This window comes from Coenobita brevimanus, chromosome 100 (assembly GCF_032717465.1).
Source record: "Coenobita brevimanus isolate Jiangsu-jjx chromosome 100, ASM3271746v2, whole genome shotgun sequence".
NCBI classification, from domain to species: Eukaryota; Metazoa; Arthropoda; class Malacostraca; order Decapoda; family Coenobitidae; genus Coenobita; species Coenobita brevimanus.
The window spans coordinates 7,695,001-7,713,056 of record NC_137053.1 but is presented as its reverse complement, the minus strand read 5'-3'; the positions used below and the strand labels follow the sequence as shown (position 1 = coordinate 7,713,056).

The 18,056-nt window shown below is 40.4% G+C and overlaps 1 protein-coding gene across 1 annotated transcript in view; it reads right to left on the bottom strand.

The window, feature by feature from the left end:
- The window catches only part of LOC145414551 (uncharacterized), a 244,392-nt gene that overhangs the window by 14,343 nt on the left and 211,993 nt on the right, over window positions 1–18,056 (bottom strand). Inside the window, exons 14-15 of the mRNA XM_080284071.1 lie at window positions 8,247–8,438; window positions 6,076–6,171 (exon numbers count right to left, since the gene is read on the bottom strand). Coding sequence (XP_080140197.1) covers window positions 6,076–6,171; window positions 8,247–8,438 — 288 coding nt within the window. The remainder of the gene's footprint in view (window positions 1–6,075; window positions 6,172–8,246; window positions 8,439–18,056) is intronic.

The following is an 18,056-nucleotide window of genomic DNA, read 5'->3' as shown; positions in this document are numbered from 1 at the left end:
GATGAGGAGAGCAAAGTGTTATATGTAAAATAATTCACTTTGGGATAGGTGTTTGGGAGCTTCCCTACCCGAGAAGAATGCGTGCCTAAGAATCAATTGTGGTCTAATATGCATCATAATAAGCGTACCGTCTTTAATATTTTCAGGTTTTTATAACTCATTCTTAGTTTAAACAGTTCATCTGGGTTTAGCTGGAACAATACTAGAGCTGTCCGACCATGAGAGTGTTAAATGTCTGAATGATTTTTAGTGCGAAGGCAAACTTATATGCGCCATAATATTTCTTTCTTTCTCTATATTACGTCCTCACTCTTATGACGTATTTTTATTTTATTCTTGCTATCCCCACATTGAATTTGTTTTAATCAAGAAAGATGTCGCCTTCATTTAAATCCATCCCTACAAAATAGTCTGGTCTTAACCTAACTAAAATTGACAATACTTCGTCTTTTTAATAGGATTAAGAAACGCAACGCAAGTCAAACCAGTGCCACACCAATCAAATCAGTGCCGCACCAGCCATAGCTGTGCCACACCTGTCAGATAAATGTCACACCAATCAAATCAGTGTTAGACAGTTAAATCAGTGTCACATAAGCCATATCAGTGTTACACCAATCATATCAGCGCCACATCAGCCAGTATCACGCTAGCCATATGAATGCTGCTCCAACTGGATTACACACCAATCAGATCAGTGTCACACAAGTCATATCAGCGTATTTCTGATATTACAATGGTCACATTGGCGTCAACATGTCACCAGTCTCACTAATGTCACGCCACAATCATGTATAATCAATAAGAGCATACCATGACCACTAGCGTACGGTACATCACTCATCTTGACACTGAGAAATTGCCGCGACGAATGGGATAAATGATAAACTCAAGAGACACATCATTACAGACTTCAACCCATTTTCTATAATTTTCTGCAACTTCAGTTTCATGCTACCATAGAGTTGTAGGAATATATATATCCTACGGTATCTCTAAATACGAATGTCACCCATTCATTATTTGCCACGTCAGGAGAGTAGGGGTCCAAGGCATGGCAACTTAATCCAGGCATTCATTTCAAGAGTGGCCAGTCGCTAGCACCTGAGTAACATTATTACGTGCAAGCAACCCCACCCTTTATGGGCCACATCTGGTTTTAACGCTTAAATCCATAATAGAAATTAAATGAAAAAATAAAAAAACAATAATATAAATAATAAACCAAAAAATAATATAAGAAATGCAATTAAATTAAAAAAAAAAACTAAAAAAACAAGAGGTAACACTCTTCGCCGACAATATGAAAAATAAGTAGGAAAAAAAAAAAAAGGACACGGATTTCGCAAGAACAAAATAAATCTTAGCCCAAAACATCATTTGAGATTAGCCACCTGGACATTCCAAGGCAGGCCACACACACCCTCAGCAGCCAAACCCAACACACACTTATCTGCTAAACATTTTTTGCCGCCGTATTTATAAACTTTCTCAAGCTTAAGACCTGTATTCGAAGTGCATTTAGCAACCCTTCTTAAGCTGATTAGTTCACATATTACAGCTTAGCATTCTCTTGCATGGTATATTTGTACATACGTTCATACATTGTTTAAATTCCAATGCAGTTTAAAATGTTAACATGACTGCAAAAGAATACTAAGGTGTAATATGCAGAATAAACTGTTAAGGAGTTGATGTTACGAAATCTCCAAAGCCGTTGCTATAAAACTGTTTGTTTACACTTTTGTCTTCACTCGTACAACAACAACAAAATTTTCACTAAACTGGAATGAAATTTAGAGTGAAAAAGTCCGACTAAGTACTAACAGTTCTGATAACAGTTTACTAGTATGGAGACCTGCTTATCGTAAAAATATGCTAAGATCTTTTACAAATGCGACTCCTACTCCCACGTGCAGCACCATCAACAAAACTGCTTACCTCGTGCGGGCTTACGCAAAGGGTAGTTTAAGCACAGTTCTCGGAGATGTTCGGCTTTTGCATCAGTCGGCTAGTTTTTAAGATCAACCCACATGAGTGAAAAAAACTTGTTGTGTAACCTTCAAATTTTGGTTACACAAACACGCACACACGAATATGCCGTGCTATTATCATGCCACAGAGCTAGATATACAAAAACAAAGCACTAAAGTGGTATAAAAGGGATAACAGGCACATACCGAGACCTTAAATATCTGTACAATATATATCTAATTATACATACAGTATGTATTCAGGTATCGATGTACAATACTTAACTGGAAATCTTGATACTGTACATATTATGTAAATACGCACAGCACATACGATGACACATACTATACAACATAAAACAGCGATTATGTATTCAGATAGACAGATAAATAGATCGTTCCGTTATTTCCGCTCATAAATGCTCCAGGATGCTGGCATGAGTTGGCCTTCGGCATCTAATGGCGGCTCTCCATGCTGCTCGATCTCTGGCAGCCTCCCTATTCAACTCCTTGTCCCAGAGGTTGCGCTCTCTGACCTCGTCCCATATCTTTTTCTGCATGTCTCTCGCAGCTCTACCCCCAACGTTTAGATTTCTCACTTTCTGCACCCAGTTGTCATCGCCCATCCTCTTCACATGCCCAAACCATTTCAGTTTACCTCACCTCATCACAACACCAACACACTCCAGTCCCATCCTTCCATTTGACTCTTCCATCGTAAACCTTGCCCTCCAAGTCTCGCATTTAAGGACGCACTTCATATCCACCTAATCTTTGTCATTTCAATACGTTTGAGTTTGCGAATATCTTTTTCTTTTAGTGCCCAAGTCTCACTACCATACATCATTACACTCTAAACACATGTCGAATACGAAGATCCATTAGCACGGAGGAAGAGCACTCTCAATGTCAGGAGAGGCAACAGCTCCCTAAACTTCTTCCAACCACTCCTCAGCCTAGCCACAGAGCTAGCTCAAGCCCCCCACGTCCAGCACATAACATGCCTCCTAAGTAAAAAAAAAAAAAAAAAAAAAAATTCTTCCACACACTCAAGAGACACACCAGCAACGTCAATTCCATCATGCCTGACAATCTCCAAATGCTCTCCCCGACTCACCACACACATGAAATCAACATTATTTCGCAGTCTACCTCTAATACTGCTACATCTCTTATGCACCCGCTCTTCACAAACACTACATAAGATGCCCCTGAGGCAAACCGCACATGGCCACTCTCCCTCTTTTTTGTCGGTACCGCCACCAACCCCCAGATACCATCACCTTTGATATCGCCCGCCGTTAGAAGGTGGGGTGATAATGTTTTTGCCTGTCGTTGTGTGTGTGTGTGTGTGTGTGTGTGTGTGTGTGTGTGTGTGTGTGTGTGTGTGTGTGTGTGTGTGTGTGTGTGTGTGTGTGTGTGTGTGTGTGTATTTGTTCCCATTATATCTCATGAACGACTTGAGCTATCAACATGAAACCTTCAGGGTATCAAGATATGGTCAAAATCTTGGACAAGTTCGAAAATGGGTTCTCGGAGTCAAGGTCAGGGTCACCAAAATGACTGCCAAAGGTTAACTAGTTGTTATCACCTGCCTTTAGCACCATTATATCTTATGAACGGCTTGAACTATCAACATGAAACCTACAGGGTTTCAAGATATGGCCAAAATCTTGGACTTGGCCAACAACATATTCTGGCTGACGATTAGCATTCGGCTTCCGAATGCTTTTCTTTCATTTTATCTGCATTTACTCTCAAACCCTTGTGCCCGGTACCATCTCTTCACTTCCTCTCTCCCTTTCATTCTCTGCAATCAACACCAAATCATCGGCATGCAACATCTCCCACGGAAAACCATTTCTGAAGTTACGTGAAAGGGCTTCAAGCACCATCATAAATAATATCTGTATATATATATATATATATATATATATATATATATATATATATATATATATATACATATATATATATATATATATATATATATATATATATATATATATATATATATATATATATATATTTAAATCTTAATATTTACATATTTATCCATACATATTTAATTCTTTAGACAGATAGATAGATACATTATTTACATAAATATTTACTTAATTCTTTATATATACAATATACAGTATATATATGTGTATATAAATATATACACAAATTATCTTAGTACTCTTAAGTATCAATTATCAAGGTAGCTCTTTATCTACTTAGCTACCGGCTTAAGGCGTGTTACTCTCATAAAAACGCATCAAATGGTTCATAACTCTCTTAACTGTCTTAATTATCAACAAAGTATATTTGCTTGCAGGTTTACGAATGTCCTTTGTCGTGGCTTGTTACCTTACTTGTCCATTTGACCTACCTAATCACCCAAGCTGCCATGACTCACCCTCAGTTAGCAGAATAATACAATTACCCCAACCATGTGTGGGTTAATGGTCCCAGCATTTGCCCTTTTGGTCTTCTGAGATTAATTCTTTGCTGGGTATAATCGTGTGGAGTTAGCTGGGATATAATGCAAGAGTTATCCCGACCTTTTGCGGGCTGACGATCATCCTAACTTACCTAACCACTTTCTTAACCTTACCCTCCGGAGATAACTTGCTAATACTAGAAAGCACACAGAGTGGCATACCTCTGCCAATGCCATTGCAATTAAAAAGGATGTGGATCCAGATCCGTGGAGATATTGTGTGGAATACATAGGATCTGGATCCGCCTCAAAATTAAATCCATTGTTCCTTGACCCATAGCCCACTCATCCATAAAATTATATTGAAATTAATTGAGAACTTTTGGAGATATTATACATAGGATCCGGATCCGTATTCGGATGCTCCCCCAAATTTAATCAGTTATTTCTTGGCCCATGGTCCACCTTTCTGCCAAATTTCATTAAAATTCTTTGATAAATTTTGGATATATCGTCTGGACAAACAGACAGACAAGCATAGATGAATACATAACCCCCTCCAACTTCGTTGGCGGAGGTAATAACAGTCTAGTCTTTATTCAGCCCGAAATCTTTACCCAAAACAGAAAAGCGAGGAAGTGATAAATAAAATTAAGCATACATGAGGAAAACTAGACGCAATTGAGTAAGCTATACATAATTAAAAGCTTAGCATATATCAAGACAACAAAGCATAAATAAGGAAAACAGTGTTGGAAGAAGATAAGTAACCATGAATATAACTGAGCATAAAAGCGGATATTTAAGAACATGAATAAACACAGGCACATAATTAAGAGTAACATAAACAGCGGTAACTAAGCATACATAAGGATAAATACTCATAACAAAAGACAAGTAAGCATAAATAAGGTTAGCTGAGCGTAAATATAGACAACTGAAATAATGATAACTAAGCACAAGTATGAACTGCGCATAAGAACGGATACCTAAGCAAAAATATCTCAAAATAAATAATGACGTAGGTCTGAAAAAAAAGGATAAAATAAGATAAATGAGCATAACCAAGAACTCAACACATTTAAGGGATGGGTGAGCATAAGTAAGCATAAGGAGCACTCAGCATAAGTATGGAAGGTAAACATATAAACATAAAAAATAACTAACATGAAGAAAAGAGGAATATGAAAATTCAGATGCATGAGGAAAAACTAAGCATAAACAAGAATATCAGCTAAGGATAAATATGCACAAAATATAAGTATGCGTTTATAAAATATGGTTTAATATGATCACTGATCATAAAAAAAAAATAGTATAAAAAAAAGCAAACATAAGAAAGAATAACTGAGCGTCAATATATAACTGAGCATAGAGATGGATAAAGAAGCATTACTAAGGATAAAAGACCGTGATATAGGATTACAGCACAAATAATGATAAAAACAAAAAATAACTTGGAATTCAACAGGATGACATTAAACGCAAAAACATCTAAGGAGAAAAAAAAATAAGATACATAATACATAAGTACTGGACATAAATAAGGACAGCTGATCATAATGAAGCAGAAAATTATCTGAGCATAATTAAGCACAAGGAAGAATAAGTAAGCATAAAAATAAATAGGGATAACTAAGGATAAAAATAAATGATAACAGTAACCCAACTTACACTTATGACAGTAGGTGCCAAGCGTTCCAGGCGGACAGCTGCACAAGTATGGCGCGATGCAGGTGCCACCATTTTGACACTGAGGCCTACACACAGCTGTAACACACACGCGTACATGGATACACACACACACACACACACACACAGTTCATCTCAGTTACATGAACATACTCTATTACATGCAATAAACATATGCACACGTTTGTACAGACTCAAAAGCACTCTCCCACATGAAAAAAAAAACACACACACACTACAAACGTTTAGAAAAATAAGGGTAACAAATTAATGTGTAACACGAATACGGTATAGGAGAACATAAATCTAAATTCTAATCTAAGTTAACAACTAGTTCCATAATACTAAGACAACACTCACTACAAAACCAATAACAAAAAAGAGTAACTGAACTGAATACTATAATGTGACTCAAGCTGCAGTAAATTAATAACTAGATTATAAGCTGATTGCCATAATTTTATATGTCAGACACTATTTTAAACATATTATGATCATACAGAAAATCCTGAGGATAATGATAAATATTTAATAAAAACTGAATAAAGCAGTATCTACGTTTTATCATAGCATATATACCAGTAGTAGCCAAAATAAAGGTAAATGAAAAGGGACGAAAAAAGAAAATCGTTCAGGGATCTGTCATGGTCGTTATCTCATTAGGTTTATGATCCTGTCAACAATAACACATCTGGTTTTTAGGCCACCTGCCACTTAGGTCTGTCAAACAACCACAACCACAACCACACTCACAATCACAACCCCCCCTCCCCACACAAAAGCTGAGGTGGACCATTGATGTCTTACTAGTGACTTTACGGCATGAGTGACCTCTGTTTGTAACCACCACTACTACAGTGCCTTTCCCTCACGTCCTCTTTCATTTATACTGTACGCTCACTAAAAAGCTATTGTTATTCTCTCCGGGTGCAGGAGAGGGTCGCCTGCTTGTTATGGCACCAATATAACAGGGCCGTCCGGTTACTCAGTTATACAAAGGTTCCTCTGCTCCCTCCCCATCCCCCGAAAGGAGGATGGGGGACTGCAGGAGGACAACCAGCCCGTAGTCCACCGAGTGCGCGTCCAGATGAGCCTGGGACCTCAGCAACAACAAGAAGTACTCTCTTTAGTTTTACAGTTCAGTACGCAAATTGAAAACTTTTTAGGCAATTTATCGGCAACAAAAATGCTCTCGCCTCTCTTACTTTTCTCTCAAAAGAGTATGAAGTTTAGTCTGGTGAATATGATGCAAACGATGCCGACAGATTTTACTGTTGGTCACTTAAGTCTATCTACGTCGGCTGTTGAGAAATTTCTAGACTGATTACCAAAGTTCTGAGAGAGAGAGAGAGAGAGAGAGAGAGAGAGAGAGAGAGAGAGAGAGAGAGAGAGAGAGAGGACTTGTGTTGCTGAAAATATTGTATGGTATATACAATTCCGGTAACAATATAACTTTTTCCATTTCCCTTTTTCATAACTGTAAAGCAATATGATATCAATTATATATATTTTTTTTTCACAACACATGATTCGAATACACCTAAATCTGTGGAGAAACGTCTCTGTAGGTTTGTGTACTAAATGGCTTTGGAGATGTCATAACACTTCTTCCCATGCGATTTATTCAGGATATTACACCATCAAATCCTCTTAAATTACTTATGCAAAGAATGTTATGGTGTAATATGAAAAATAAACCTCAAAGGAAGAGGCGTTTCGAAGACTCTTACGCCACTTGGAATTAGACTATGAGTTTCACTGAACTTATTGGTAATGAGACTTTAGTGAGTGTATTCGAAGTCAAGTCTAAGGATTGCTTCTAACTGAGAATGCGATGTCACTGATGTCCCACCCTGCTTCCCACAGATTCTACCCTGTCAGCTCTATATCCCATGATGTTAGCTCTGCACTTTACCGTCTCAGTTATACTCGTACTGTATATGCCATTCTGTCGGCTCTAAACCCCACCCAGTCAGCTCTGCACCCTACCCTGTCCGATGTATTCTGTCGGCTTTGTATCCAACCCTGTCATCTCTATGCTCTACCCTGTCAGCTTTAAGATATTCTGTATCTCATTCGATCATCTGTACGCTCCATCCAGACAGCTCTGCACCCAACCCTGGGATGAGTACAATATACCCTGCCAAACTCACGTCGGTGGCAGCGCGTCCCTCCATATCCAGACGTGCAGGAACAGACGTCCGGAGCCACGCACGTTCCCCCGTTCTTACAGGGGGGGTTGCACACAGCAGACTCGCACCGAGCACCACTGTACCCTGGCGGACAGGTGCACTGCTCCACGCCCGTGCACTCCCCGCCATGGAGACACCGTGACGTGCACTTAGCTACAGAGTGTGAACAGGGAGGTAGGATGTGTCTTGGGTCGATATTCTCATCAGCTTAGGAGGATATGTACAACCTCTTCCTTTCTTAATTAATTTCTGTATATTACAGGTTTATTTTCCATTGCATATTTATGCAATCCATGTCGGTATCATAATAAATCACATTCCAGAAAAGCATGGCGTAGTAAGTGAAATATATTGGTAAAGAAGAGGTATTACAAAGCTCCAAGGCTAACAAAAATATCATCCTAGATATCACACTGCCATGAGCTGTTCAAAGTTAAGTTGATACTCACATTATACTCAACTGTTCCAAGTGTGGAGTAGGAGTTGGCTGCAGAATGTGGTCAAAGTTGTAGGAGTAAACAGAGTTGATTGACAGGACTAGAGAGAAGTTGTTTGGGGAAAATAAGGCAAAAAGGTGCTTTAGGCCATAGGCAGTCTTGAAAAAGAGGTTTAGGGGATATGGCTTGAAAATATGTTGCAAGTTAAAAAAAAAAAAGGGGGGGGGAGGGGGTTGGAGGAGACAGATAAGACTTGGAAAAGAGTTGGTTTGGACAGATGAGGCTTCGAAAGGTATTACAGGGGAAAAGAAAAAATGAAAATGAGTTGTAGGGGACAGATAAAATTTGAAAATGAGTTGTAGGGGACATAAAACTTGGGAAAGAGCTGTACGGGACAGATAAGACAGAGGGGAGCTGCAGTGGACATGAGGTTGAGGATGGAAGTCAGACATCCAAACTGAAGCCACAATGCATAAGATTATACATTGAGAAAAGTTATAAGAGTAATTAGGACTAAGATACTGTGGAAAGCAGACAAGGACGAAATAATAGCAGTGTTCAAGTAAATTGAATGGAAAGATTAAAACCTACTGTAATGTCATGTTTGTTAGTGAATGTGGATAGTGTAATGGGTATTGCCATAAACATACCCCAGCACAGCACCCATTTAATCCCTTTAGTAAGCTGACGTAATTTTCAGTATATTCTGGTTAACGTCAAGCGCTATTATCCACCTCAGGGAAGGCCTCTCGTGCAGAGGACGTTAATGACGCCCAGGGAGCTCTTAGCCTTGCGCGAATACTTGTAGTGCTTGGCGGGCGAGGAGGAGTAAAGTATAATGTAATCTTACGCACACCTTAAAAAAATCTGCTCAGCTCCGGGTGGGCAGGAAATTGCACGGCCAAGAGGGTTATTCTCGCCGGGTTTGGGGGCCTTCTGGCACCCTTTCCTTGGTGATTTATCTTGAATATTACACTTCAGTATTACCTCTCATGGACTCTACATCTTTTTAATACCGACAATGATTACATAAACATCGAACAGAGGAACATTAACATGTCATATAGAGAAATGAACGGGTAAAGATGTGCTAGGGAGACGGGATTACGGGTTCAAGAGTTTCTATAATCTCCTCGCTAAGGGCTCGTCCTCCTCTCCAGCCAACATGCCGAGCCAGCTTTTTCCCTCCCTGTTTCTCCGAGGGTGTTTGCACAAGGGCCTCGGACAATGGGTCGTATTCTAGGAGGACTTGGAAATTCCTTGACAATTTTTCCTAAGCGAATTACTTTTCTTATTTTTTTATATGCAGAGAAGGAAAAAAAATCTGAAGCTCTCCAGAAAAGAAAAAAGAAAAAGAAAAAGAGCTTCAAATTCAATAACCTATTCTGTGTTACTGATACATACTGATGTCGTTATTGAAAGTATATAAATAACATACAAAAGAATTTTAAGACGTAACATACCAAATAATGACCAATGAATCGGTGCTACAAAACCTCCTATGTCAGTTAGAATGCAGTCCATATTCTAATACAAATTGTTTATTTAAAATTTGGCATATGGGATTTCGTAAGGTCACGATCAGGGTATTCAGTTTCTCTGTGCTAGACACGATGAAGTTTAGAGAAACGTTAGGCACAGAACACGACTCGGTGAAACTGGATGTTCTTACTGTATTCCAATACTTTTCCCACCCCATAAAATCGGTACATGGACCCGAGGCTTCATTACCACAGTCCAGCATATGTAAGTGAAGATAACCAACCTACTGCCCTTGGTAATATTATAATTAATGATCTGTCTCCAATCACTTATTGAGGATCGTTTCACTTTGTTAATAAAGGCTCCAGCATACTTGAATGCTTCTGCCTTCGTCACGTAATGGCTTTCCACGCCGCGCCATCTCTAGCAGCCTTTCTATTCAGTTCCTTAACTCTGATGTCACACTCTATGACCTCGTCCCAAATCATTTTCGGTCTACCATTGGCAACTCTACCCTCAGTGTTCACACCTCTCACCCTCTGCGCCCCGTTATCATCCTCCGTCCTCTCTTCATGCCCATTTCATATTAATCTACCCCATCTCACCACAACACTAATACATTCAAATACCATCCATCTCCTTAACTCTTCATCTGCAATCCTAACCCCCCAAGCCTGTTATTCAAGGGTGTACTACATTCCATCTAATAATTCTCACCTCTACATTTAGATCTACGGATATCCTCCTCCTTTACTGCCCAAGTCTCACTATTGCACAGCATTACACTCTTAACACAAGTTGCATTCAAGGATAATTTACCACGAAAGATGAGCTCTGTCTCAGTGTCAGGAGGGGCATCAGCTCCCAGAACTTCTTCCAACCACTCTTTACCCTTGAAACCGAGCTAGCTTTAGCCCCACCGGAAGAAAATATCATGTCGCCCAAGTATCAAAACTCCCCACACACTCAGGAGACTCTCCAGGAAAAGTAATTCTTTCCCGCCTCTCTTCTTCTGAATGGGTCGATTTTTTCCCCTCTTCTTCTGATCGTTCTCCTTTATACGCACACTCAGAATTATCATCATTTTGCAGCCTATCTCAAGTATTACTACATCTCTTATGCACCCACTTATTGAACCGAAGGAGCGTCCTCATGCCAAGTAGGACATTGTAGCTACCACAGCAACAGAAGCGTACCCATGCACCCACCCATTCGCCCACCCTCATCCCCACACCCCACACACATGCATTCCCCCTCCCCAACACACACTCAATATTCCCCTTGTCCAATATCGTCGAGCCTCTGAAACAAGGTCTCAAGGACAAGATAAACGCCCGTATAGATTGGTCGTTGCGAATCTTAACTCTTTGCCTACGGTGACTTTCTAGGATATTGAACACAAACGCCCGTTGTAACCTGGATTATAGTATGGTGTTCAATATTCTCAGCTAAAATGTTTATCGTGATCTGAACGTTTTTAATGTGCTTGGATTCTCCTGAGTACAGCAACGATAATCGGGTCTTGAAGTTTGTGTGTGTGTGTGGGGGGGGGGCTAGTATTCCTTGAGCACAGTAACGTTAATCGTGACTTGAACGATTTTGTGTGTGTGTGTGTGTGTGTGTGTGTGTGTGTGTGTGTGTGTGTGTGTGTGTGTGTGTGTGTGTGTGTGTGTGTGTGTGGCCTAGTATTCTCTTACACAGTAACGTTAATCGTGAGTTGACGTTTTGGCTGCCTAGTATTCTCTTAGACACAGTAACGTAATCGTGAGTTGAACGTTTTTGGTTGGCTAGTATTCACTTAGACACAGTAACCTTAATTGTGAGTTGAACGTTTTGGCTGCCTAGTATTCTCTTGGACAGTGTAACGTTAATTGTGAGTTGAACGTTTTGTTTGGCCTAGTATTCTCTTAGACACAGTAACGTAATCGAGAGTTGAACGTTTTTGGTTGGCTAGTATTCTCTTGAGCACAGTAACCTTAATCGTGACGAGCGTTTTGGGTGGCCTAGTACTCTCTAGAACGCAGTAACGTTAATCGTGACGAGCGTTGTTGGTGGCCAAGGATTTTTGGGCACAAGAAAATCGTCTGACATTAACCGAAGTAGAATGAAAAGCAGGTAGATCACATCTAACCTTCTCGGTCCAATGACGCTTTTTTCACTTTATTCTTTCTATATCAAGACGATTGTTTCAGGTTCAAGGAGACTTTACGAACGGGAGAGTTTGGATGTAGCCTGATTTAACACAAGAGATTTCCTTTATGAAATCATCTTGTGCTTGCCTAAAAAAAAAAAAATCGGATTGACGAGGATTGATATGTGGTGATGGATGAAAGAGCAGTGACATGTGTGGGTGAGGGTAAGGGTATGGGTGAGGGTAAGGGTGTGGGTGCTGGTAAGGGTGTGAGTGAAGGTACGTGTGAAAGTGTGGGTGTGGGTATGGGTGTGTGTGCGAGTATGGGTGTGGGTGCGGATAAATGCGAAGGTGTGATGTGGGTAAGGATGTGGGTAAGGGTAAGTGTGAAGGTGTGGCTGCAGGTCAGGATGTGGGTGCGGGTAAGGGTGTCGATGCGGTAAAGATGTGGGTGTGTGTGGGTGTGAGTGAGGGTGGGTGTTGGTGCGGGTATGGGTGTGGGTGCGGTAATGGTGTGGGTTTGTGTGGGGGTGCAGTAATAGTGTGGGTGTGTGTGGGTGTGAGTAAGGGCGAGGGTGTGGATGTGGGTGAGGATACTGGTACGGGGATATACGTCACAACTGCTCCTATTCCAAGTGGCTTAGAAGTTTCCTTAACGCATCTCCTTCAGCGAATTCTTCTTCATACCACCCATACAAACTGTCAATATGAAAGCAAAAGTCTGTCAGTATTAAAACGAAATAATTAACACACGAGGGAAAGCTAGTGGGTAATGGGCTAGATAAATCGCAAGGGACATTGAACAGAACCGCCCAATATCCTGGACGGGAACTGGGATAAACACAGCCATTAATTCTTCCAAACAGGTAAATAAGCGACGTAACTTGGGCCAGGTCTCCCGCCTCGGCCTCCAGTAAGGACAGGCGTCGTATTTGTAAAGGGTCTTGGCCTACTCTTGCCGTAAGTGAATAGCCAGAGCAAATTTTTATGATCATGAATAATTTTGCTTTGGCGCATTTTTCACGCTGGTATTCATTCTAGCTGGTTTGTAAAATGTTTGGTACGAGAGAGAGAGAGAGAGAGAGAGAGAGAGAGAGAGAGAGAGAGAGAGAGAGAGAGAGAGAAAGAGAGAGAGGAGTCCTTTACACAATTTAGGCTTAGAATGTTTACGAATACGACCCGGCGGTATTGCAGTCACTTGGGGGTCGTCTTAGGCAGCCACGACGCATCAGGGGGGTCGTTCGAGGAGTAATAATGGATGATGGGACACCGCAGCTACCTGGCAATGGCTACGGAAGGACGCACAGGTAACCAGGCATTTCGACGTCACCTGCAGTCATTACTCCTATTTAGCTAACATTTTCCGCTTATATTATACCTGCCCAAGAGCGGGACTCGACCTGTGTGTGTGTGTGTGTGTGTGTGTGTGTGTGTGTGTGTGTGTGTGTGTGTGTGTGTGTGTGTGTGTGCTCGCGCGCGCGCGCGAACAAAATGACTAAAGTCTTTTTATTTTATAGGTATCAAACTTTGAAGTGTTGAAGGTCAACGAAATGGTTGAATTATAGTTCTCAGAACAAAGGGTCATAGATCAAGGTATTATGGCACGGGCAACGTAACCACATTTCATCCGATTTAGACCTACCTTTGCGGAAGGGCTCAGGGTAATATGAGAATATAGGATTTAAATTTTAAAAAGTTAAATGTCAAGGTCACAGAGAAAGGACAAAGGTCAAGCTTACTGGGAAAAGTTAACTTAAACAATTTCAAACTGATTCCCATAAAACTTTGTGGGGGGATTCAAGATAAAGTAAAGATGAAAGGATCTGATTTTGAAAACAATCGGAGAAAGTCATGGTGACAGGGCAAAATCAGATATTCGGCCCTTAGTCCAACTGGTCGGCGAGTGGGTATTATTTTCTCTGAATGTTCATTCTTGTCTTTATTTAAATTATTAATATACAATTCAGTACAAGCGTCAACTCCCTGGGGAACGCTGTCGCTAAAGGTCAAAAAGGATTAGGTACAAAGAGTCAGAATGGGATACTCTGGTGCATGCACGTTATCCTCTATAACGACATTTCTAAGTCTGCAATCCAAAGCCTCCTCCCTTCCTAGAGTTCCATGCAACTTTCAGGCTGACATTCTTTTCAGTATAGGAGATGGGAGGCTTTTTACCACCTTTTTCATTTTACCAATTCATTTGTATCTCTGGTGCCTTATATTCGTCCATGTTATATTTCGCAATATAAGTCGGCATAAGTGAAATATAAATGGCACAATAGTAAGTCGCAAGTTGTAATATACTGTACAAAACAAATCGCAAAGAAGAGGTGTTAGGAAGCGACCTGGCCCCACGAAAACACAGCCCATAATCTTTAGCTTTTTTCAGAGGCGATATTATAATTCAACCAGGAAGTTGCATACGAACCCGGCATGGAAATAACCATCCAAAAAGAAGTATTCTGAAATATCTGATTTCCAGGTATTATTCAGGTGAAAACTGCCTGAACTTTTATGTGAAACCGTAAAAAAAAAAAAAATGACAACAACTGGCCTTAACTTCTTGAAACCCTTGACATTCGTGAAGTCTTGCACTCTCCATAAAATTTTTATTTTGTTGATACTTTTGGAAATGGAAAAGTTAGATATAGTCATAATGATTACCTGTACAATTAGAGATACTTATGAGTAAAAGCTGTATGATGAGAGCAAGAATAAACCAAGAATGAGTAACCAGAGTCACCAGTTGGTTAAAGGGCTGATCATTTGATTTTGCCCTGTGACCTTGACCATCGGCCGGTTGCCCTTAAAACTGAAATTATTTCATTCTTCTCTGACCCACAACACTTTTACCAACTTTAGTCCAAATCATATTAAAAATGTTTGAGCTCACCTCGTCTTGTTCTTGACATTTGTCCATTCCCTGAAAACCTGACAACTTACTTTCTCAAAATCAAATCGTTGTATCCTTCCCTACCCTGAACCCTTTAACAAAATTAGTCTAAATCGAATAGAAACAGTTTAAGTTGATCTTGCCATGTGACTTCGACTTTTGACCTATTGTTAAATAAAAACATTAACCTTTTGGCTGACTCTCAACTATTCCTACAATCTGTTTCACATCAAATCAAAATTGTTTTAATTATTTTGTTCGTACATAAAAACAGGGATCGAACCTTGATCTTGTCTAATGACCTTCGCTTCTGGCTTATTATTCTCAAAATCAAATCCCTTTGTTCCTGTCTTACTCTCAGTCCTTCTCCAAAGTTTCATGTAAATTGGATTAAAAACTGCCTAAGTTGACCTTGCCGGATCAAACTTTGATCTAGCCATGCGACCTTGGCATTTGATCTATTGCTCTCAAAAACAACTGGTAAGTCCCTTGGCTGTTCCTCAACCTTCCACCAAGTTTAGTCAAAGCTCGAGAAAAACTTCGAGTTAGTCTCTCTCTCTCTCTCTCTCTCTCTCTCTCTCTCTCTCTCTCTCACACACACACACACATACACGTGCCCGCGCGCCCAAAAAAACATAACACCTCTCCTTGCTTCATGAGCGCAGGAATGCTAATAATCTGGAAATGTGTTGCAAAAGCATAAAAACACACACTGATTATTCATAAAAAAAAAAATTCGGTGTATTTTGTAGTTTTTCGGATACCTCGTATATTCAACTTGTACAATTATTCTCAAGTGCTTCACGGGTTGAGTGTGAAACGCAAGATCTGAAACTGCAACTTCTCTCCTCAACTTCTATTATGTTGTTTCTCTTCCACTAAATGTGGCTGTGGGAGTAAATGGATGTGACGAGACTGAACGAAGGTTGCGGAGGAATATTGAGAAGGTTAGGCCTAGCAGTGACCACAAAGTACGGTATATAACTGAACTGACTGATTATATGGCTACATTGCAAAAAGAAAATTATTACACTTCATTCTCACTTCTTTTAGCACTAGTTCCTCCTCACCCCACCAATCCCTCCTCACACCTTACCTCCCTTTCCCTCACTGATACCAAGGAAAATATTGTACCCTCTTCTTCCACGTGAACTGGGGTGAAGCTCTCAGATGAATGCCAGTATAAATCTCCATGAATCTTTACTTTAGCCTGTCATAATAGAAAGTACCGTAGTTACGTAATTTCTATCATCGCCGTTACATCATCTCGCCATTTCTTCTCACCCAATACCACAGTAATCGTCACAGTCACCATTACATTCAGGAGGAGGATATAAAGGCAGAAACGGCAAAATAAATCGCTTAGGAAAAGGCGGTACCAAATCTCCCATGCTAATCAAAATACAACCCTGAGAATCACATACTGTACTTCACTCCCTTCAACTTGGGACAGACCTGTAGTAACTGCGGGGTTTATGAAGGCTATGTCTAACACCGCCAGTTCCAAAAGTCTCTCCATGGCCGAAATAAACTGTGTGATGACGGCGAGAATAATGCAAGAAAGCTAGATTCAATTATTTATTCATATGTTCTTAGTTAATCCCCTGAGCTGGCGATAGACATAATACATTTTCCTTTTACATATTTTTTAATCATTTATATATTCTAAATATATTCCCTAATTATCTCTTTTACTCTTCCCATTTTTTTTCCCCTCGTCTCTGGAGGTAAAGGTTTTTATTGTACATGTATTTTGTCACAGTTCATGTTACGGTAAAGCGGGAAACGTGTTTTGAGCGGTGTGGAATTCCTTACGAGAATGGCGTTGTTGAGAATTATTATTATGATTATATTATTATTATTATTACTACTACTACTACTACTACGACGACGACGACGACGACGACGACTGCTACTATTCTATCTATCTATCTATCTATAGCCCGACGCCCTAATCCCGCAAAGGGTGGCCGCAGACAAAACGCCTCCAAGTCGCTCTGTCACCCACCATTTGACTACCCTCCCCCCAACTCACCCCCCCCTCCCTCATATACCTCTCAACTCCATCCCTCCACCTCATCATCGGTCTACCTCTCCCTCTCCCTCCCTCCACCTTACCTACGTACACCCTCTTAGTCAGTCTTTCATTCTCCATTCCCTTCACATGTCCAAACCACCTCAGTGTATTTCTCCTAATCTTCTCAACCACATCCACATCCACCCCACAACGTTCCTTCACTTCTTCATTCGCCAACCTTTCCCTCCACGTCACTCCACATGCTTCTCTCAAGTAACTCATTTCCACTACTCTCACTCTTGACTTGTTCCCCTCTTGCAAGGTCCATGCCTTGCTTCCATGTCAGGGTAGGGATCACAGTACTATCATGCAGTGACTTCTTAACTTCCATACTACTAATACTATTAGGAAATCCACATTCTACGGAGTTCTTATTGATACTGTACAGTATATATTTTTTAAGGGGGGGGGGGCGGGGTAGGATCTAAAAGGCTGAAATTCCAAGGCCGTTCGTGACAGAGACTTGAAATTATCAGGAGTGATGTATCTCGGTTGCAGGCTTCTTTTGGCACTAATATTTTTTCCTAGCACTAGCACCGCACTAGCGCCTTTTACGATATTTTTTCAATTTGTGCTCTCCTACTCAGCAATAATTGCTAAATCGGTTGTTTTGCGAATGTTCCAGTACGTAGTCGTCAACATACACTAGTGCACCTGGGTACTGATAATGAGATCCAACAATTAGTTTTTGAGATACTGAGGAAAGTCAAGATGGCCACATCATGTCTGAAAGTAGTAAATCGGAAAGTAT